Source organism: Wasmannia auropunctata, unplaced genomic scaffold (assembly GCF_000956235.1).
Source record: "Wasmannia auropunctata unplaced genomic scaffold, wasmannia.A_1.0 LD333762.1, whole genome shotgun sequence".
In the NCBI taxonomy this organism is placed as follows: Eukaryota; Metazoa; Arthropoda; class Insecta; order Hymenoptera; family Formicidae; genus Wasmannia; species Wasmannia auropunctata.
In genome coordinates this window covers 13,418-20,173 of record NW_012029128.1, presented here as the reverse complement: position 1 = coordinate 20,173, position 6,756 = coordinate 13,418, and the positions used below count along the sequence as shown (strand labels likewise).

General features: G+C 32.1%; 1 protein-coding gene and 1 long non-coding RNA gene across 2 annotated transcripts in view; both read left to right on the top strand.

Moving 5' to 3' along the window:
• The first annotated feature begins 1,080 nt into the window (after positions 1-1,080).
• On the top strand, positions 1,081-4,802 carry LOC105459783. Its single transcript, XR_975724.1, has 3 exons — positions 1,081-2,860; positions 2,971-3,658; positions 4,645-4,802. It is a non-coding gene; the product is annotated as an uncharacterized LOC105459783 (long non-coding RNA).
• A 1,294-nt stretch (positions 4,803-6,096) lies between these two features.
• Positions 6,097-6,756, top strand: part of LOC105459784 — a 1,108-nt gene continuing 448 nt past the window's right edge. Inside the window, exons 1-2 of the mRNA XM_011706039.1 lie at positions 6,097-6,234; positions 6,572-6,739. Of these exons, the coding sequence (XP_011704341.1) occupies positions 6,212-6,234; positions 6,572-6,739 (191 nt within the window). The 5' untranslated portion in view covers positions 6,097-6,211. The remainder of the gene's footprint in view (positions 6,235-6,571; positions 6,740-6,756) is intronic.

Sequence of the window (6,756 nt, the reverse complement as noted above, 5' to 3'; positions counted from 1 at the left end):
GAGATGTGTATAAGAGACAGGTCGTGGACAGATCAGTTGCGACACTTTTTTTATAGATTTCTAATATATATTTAATATACGTAATATATATTTTATAGATAACTAATATTTTACAAATGCGAACCACGATGTACTATCTTTAGTCTAGAGACAGTATAACATTAATCGTGGTTTGCATTTGCAAAATATTAGTGCGTTTTGAAACGTATAAAAAAAAGTGTCGCAACCGATCTGTCCACGATTGTACATCTCGTATATGTGCTATCGAAATAGATATTATACAGCTCGCAAGATTTTGCTTATTTTTGAAAATGGTTTTCAGTTTTAAAAATGTTGAGCACCATTGTTTTAATGTATATTTATATAATGCTCATATGTTTAATCCATTTCTAAAAAAGACATGTTAAGTCGATACTTGAATCTATCGAAGTTTATTTTATCGCTTTTCCGCGATACTGATTGATTCTCTTACTGCGCTTACTTCGTGAGTGGCTGTCATTGCATATTTTGACAGTTGTTATGTATAGAAGTTGATAGAGCAATAGCAAATAGTAAAAAAAAAAAAATATGAAATAGCGCGTGCGAAGCGCTAATTAATATAAAAATTCAGTCAAGAGGAACATGAGAATACAATGAATTTTGATAGCAGAAAAGTTAAAATTTGCAATCATATCAAATAAAAAAACAATAAAGTTATAACTAAATCAAATGAGTGTCAGAGATAAAATAAAAATAACGACAAGATAAGAACAACTTTAATAATGACCTAACAATGTGAGGCAAGTTCATCAATGTAAAAACAATCAAATTATAGAATAGGCCAAACTAACGAGCACTAATAAGGTGACGCTTAAATATAAAACATAAAAATTTATTCTAATCAAATAAGCGCGGTACATGTTTCGGCTTTACGTAGCCTTCTTCAGCCGCAAAAAATTAAATAAATAGCGAACGGAAACATATGAGTTCATAATCGATGAATAACAATAAATTAGTGTAAAGTAGTAAGGGGTCAAGTATAAAATGTATATTAAGTAATCGGCGTTAAAAAATAGCAATTTAGAGTCAATATAATCATAGTGGTCGTCGAAATTTCTCTTTTGGAGCAGTCTCTTTGTTTATATTATAAAACGTTTCAACAGAGTGGAAATTCCATTGGAATTCTATTGTGAAAATTTGTCAAATAACCAAGTTAACATCGTCTATGGATTCAAATGGCCGTAATTAAAATGAAAAATAAATAACGTATATAAAGAAATATTAAAAACTTACTAACAATAAGTTAAATGTAAAAAATTCACAAGGTTTTCTTATATGGACAAAGGAGAATATATTCACACTAGTCGCTGTCATATACAGTATACGAATGAGTACTGAAGAGACTGCGTGGTATCAGCGGTCACCAATAATAGTTTATAAATAACACAGGAACATACAAGACTAATAAGACGTTACTTGTCGAATTTTGAAATTTTTGAATTTTGATAATAAATTAAAGTATGATGGATCCAGCAATTCGGTATCACTTGCAAAAGACCATTAATTTGTGATTTTATATGAATCATTTCAGACACTATTCTTTTGTGGTAATTTGTTTCATGATCTAAAATTCTTTTGTTGTTTCAGTCAAAGGTGTGGTTTAGGTCCATAATATGAGAGGAGATAACTAAATGTTTAGAAGCATCATAATCAATATTTTTACTATGTTCTTTCATTCTTGTATTTAGTTTCCTTTTGGTCTGGCCGACATAAAATGCATCGCAGTCTTTACAAGCAATTTTATATACGACATTATTCGTTGATTCAACAGGGTTTTTTCTTTGTGTCGCCTGATAAAGCCGGTTAATTTGTTCAAACATCTGTATCCGATTAAAAACTCATTTTTGTCTATAGGAGATGTAACTACCTCAGATACACTTTTAATATAAAAAAACGTGATTCAATACTTTTAACCGGATTTCTCTTGACAATCGAATATGTCGTCTTATCATTTAACATATTGATTTTTTCAGTGTAACATGTTTTGTCCAGTGCAACAGTAACATTTCCTTTGTCAGCATTAATAAAAATAATGTCTGGATTATTCCGACAGAATTGAAAAGTCGACTTAGACAAGCGATTCAACTGTAAATGTAATTTATTTATTTGTTGTTTGTTATCTAAAAAATGATTAAGTTGTGCAATAACTGTGCTTCTACAGCTTTTATTTTATGTGTGATACTCGCTCGCCGAATGTTACTCTCGAAATCCTTTAATATGAATTCAAAAATCGCGTCTTTTTTATTCGAGCCGATTTGAAGGCAAAAACCTGCACCAAGCTGTAAGAGGTTCAAAACTTCATTTGGAATCGCCTTTTCAGACAAGTTTAAGAACCACTTAGTGTCCATATATTATCAATAGGACTGTTACTTGCATGTGCAAATTTTTCAGATTTTAACGTAATATCACAAGTCAACGTGTCTAAATCTGTACTGGTAATATTAGAACCATAAGTCTTAACTTTTGTTATATCATTAACATTAACGTTAGCATGGTACTAATGGATTTAATCTTGAAAATGACATTCCGTTTCTCAGCAAGCAATAATCACGTTAGTTTATCGTTGTTCTTATTAAACAATCTATAGCGGTAATTGTCAAAGGATTTCGAGTGGTGTTTAAAAATTTGATTCCAGATGTAAGTCGGCAACTCATTAAATAAAACTGTAGTTAACTCATATAACTCGTTATTTATGACATTTATCGTTCTATGGAGGTCGAAAATCTCGATATTCAAATTCCTTATACAGCCTTAACGTGGCAAGCAGCAGCGTACGAATACGCAGGAACGAATTCAATCATAAGACAAAGGAAAAGAAAAAGTAACTAGCGCTTGTAGTAAGCGCAACCAATAGAAATAAAGCAAAAACCGTGAAATAGAAAGAATACAATTTCGTACAACAGATTTATATTGCAGAACTATGTTTTGCAGGTCTAGAATTCAGAACATAAAGTTCTCGATTGGAACAAGAAAGGGAAGATTACTCTTGATCCGGAAATCGAAAAACATTTTTCTGTGTTTTCCGCGATTTCGGTTGATTTAGGAAATGACCTTTTGGAACAGTGTTTGCAACAACTAGAACAATGTATTGCGAAAAGACATTTTTTAATTTTTGAAAAAAGAGGGCCAGGTAAAAAACGTTTCTTTTTGTTCCGAAATTTTCATTTGACTTATAGAATCGTCTTTTTAGAACAATTTATAGAACAACTAAAACAATCTATATCGATAAGAAATTATTTGATTTTTGAAAAAAGGACGGCAAGATAAAAAATTATTTTTCTCGTTTTATTGGAGAATTGATCGTTATAAAACAATATTGCTTTGGAACAATGTGGAACAAAGTTAGAACAACCTGAAACAACTTTAAAAATTATAATTTTCAAAAAAAGGGGGGCTAACATCATACACTCCGCGGATTGCGAATCGAAAATGCAGTAATTGCAACTGTAATTACGATGTAATAAGCAACGGGCAGAGTTTAGTAATCGATCGTTTAAGAAGCAAAGAAGCCTGTGGACTGTTACGACGCGAATGAGATTATCCGCGCCCGCGTAAATTTCGACAACGCGACCTTGGCAGATGGATACCGCTCGTCTCGAATTAAGACAAGAGATCCGAGGTAAATTTGGTGAGAGAGATTGCCATTTGGCGATATCCGTTGGTACGTGGACCAGCGTTGCTAAAATCGTTTCGTAACTGTTGTCAACGTAAGAGGCGACAGCTACATCCGCGAGAGAGGGTTTTTGGAATGATTGAAATTGGTTTGCCAATGAGAAAATGCGCCGGCATGCATAGCTCTGTGTCCGTAGGGTTGAAATTTGACAAATTGGTCGAGAATTAAGAACGGCCTCTAGCTACATGAGCACCGTGACGAATTCCTCGTCCGTATGATTTCTCGTACGTCAAAATGGCGTACGTCACCGATAACTCGCAAAGATGAAACTTCGCAGATTTGACAGCTGTCTCCCATTTACCACCAAAGAGCATGTTCAGATTCCCATCCGAATGTTCCTCATGTATCACGTTATCTTTGTTTTTTACGTTCAATGAATAACAATGATAATATGATACCTGGATAGCACTTGAGTGGGAATATATCTGAACGCGCACAAAGCGTGGTGCAACTGGTAGATTGAATGGTCAACGAATATCATCCGATGCTAGTTGATTCGTTAGTGTGCCAAGCTCCTTAGAAGCGGAGGAAAATTAACCTTTAAACCACTATATCAGTCTCACAGACCGCTATTGAAGCTTCACTTGTCAATAATTTTCTTCAGTTGTAAGAGATACATTTTTTAAAATAACTAGATACAGTTACAGCTATTTGAAAAAAATGTAATTAGGTGTAGATATAGATACATATTTTTATAAATAACTAGATATAGATTCATTTATTTAAAAAATTTATTTAGATGATGTAACAGATACATAATAATAGCCATAATTTGTATGTTAGTATTTAGTAATATTGTAATATTATTATATATTTAAGAGGTTACATAATATTTAATATTGTAATATATATTATTATATGTTTAACAGGTAAATAAAATTATATACTGTAAATATTTTTATTTTTTTTAACATAAGTAATGTTTCAAACAGTTCACCCAATAAACGATTTCGTTTTGGTATTAAAATTTGACCTCCAGTACTAAATAGACGTTCTACTGGCGCTAAAGAAGGTAAAACTGTATTATACAATTTAAATATTTAAAGTACTATATTATAATTATGTAAAGATTGTAACTCTTTAGATTTATCACTTAAATATTTTAATAATGCATAGTACATACAAATGAAGAAGATAGTTTATTATCTATTTGGATATTAAATTTTCATTATTTTTATGCTTATTTTTTAATATCTCAAAAACATTATCAGCATCTACGATATTCTCATCAATCTCATCACTTATTGTTTTTCTCATAGTAAATTTATACATATTTTCCATTTCTGATAAAAACAACTCTTTAATATGATTAATTTCATCTTTGTTTGCTAACCATTTTAATTTAAATTTTGGTAGCGAAACAGTTACTAATATGTATGATTTAGAGGAACTGTTTTGTAAATCTAGTATATGACCAAATCTTTTTGTTACACTGAACAAAATAGCATTTTTTAATGGTTTACAATATGTTAAGTGTGTCAATGAATTTAATGTTTGTTTTATTTGAAGCAATATGGGCAAAATGAATCCCAGAAAAGTTTTCTTCACCTTGGAGTATGTCAATGCCTTTAGCTAAAGATTCCATAACATTCTTGTATTCTTCCAAAAATTCTAATTCCGACGACTTCAGTTTTGGTTTTTGCAATGTTTCACAAATTTGTAATAGATATTCTTTAATAAGAAGTATCTTGTTACTGAATCGTAAAAGGAATTCCATCTAGTTTTACATGGAACAATAACTTTGTACTTACAAATACTTTTGACCACATCTGAAGCATTTGTTGATCTGTGACAGATATTCCAGAATGCAGTTAACTTTCCAAACGTTGAATTATAAATCTTTTAATAAGCTGTGTTTTTTAAAGCTTCTTCAAAATCTACTATTGTAATCAAATTTAATGTATGTGAGCAACAACGAAAATGCTGTGGCAAAGCAATCACATCATTATTATCATTATCACTTTCTTGTTCTATATCATTAGAAAATTCAACAGACTAAAAATCAGGAATATTGTGCACTGAAATATTGCACCGATCATCATTATTAATAAAATCAATATCTTGTGCGTTTTCCATCTTCTCAGGAATAGAATATACTCTAAAAGATTTTTCAAAATTGCTAGCATTATCAGTTATTGTGCCAACTAATTTTCTACCATCTAGATTAAATGACTTGTGTATTTCAGTAAGTAATTGTCCAATTTCTAAATATGTATGTAAAAATTTCATTCTCCTACATCCTAACACGACAGAAGGTCTTTTTAAATTTTCATCTATATAATGGCATGTTACACCCATTTAACTTTTATGAATGTTGCTCCATATATCTGTTGTTGTACAAACATAATCAACTTAACTAAATGTTTACTGAAGTCTATTTAACATTTGTTTTTTTCTATCCTTTAAGTAATTCAGTGTTGTTTCCCGGCAAGGTGGTTTAAAACTATGTGACAGACCAGATACTAGGGGCGTTCAATTCAAACCGGGACTTTTAATTTTATGAGCAGAAGAAGAGATCTTGAGTAAATCTTATTAATCATGCTGATTAGTTACAACTTGTCTTCTAACGCCGTATGGTGGCGTTAATGTCGCGGGTCACGCAAATTACTTTTTAAGAAACATGGCGCGCAACCATGCTAGTTCAAAAACTAAACAGCGTGTTGTAATGAAATTCCTCGTGAGCGAAGGCGTAAAACCGGGAGCGCCCCATTTGACCACGTTAATATTGGCCATCGTTTCGATTGACCACGTTATTATTGACCACGTTGCTATTGACTACGTTAATATTGACCAATCGAGACCGTGGTCAATCGGAACCGTGGTCAACTCTCAAAGAGACAATTTTTGTGGAATCTCCAGAGTACCTCGAAGACATACTGAAGCACATCGTTCGGGCTGGACAAGGAGACAGATACATCTAGGAAGCAACGAAGAAAATGTTGAAAAGGCTGAAAAAGGAGGACATCGTTTGTTTGCTAAAGAAGTCCCTATATGGGCTGCGACAGGCGAGGCGTGCCTGGCACGAGTGTTTGGATGCCACACTC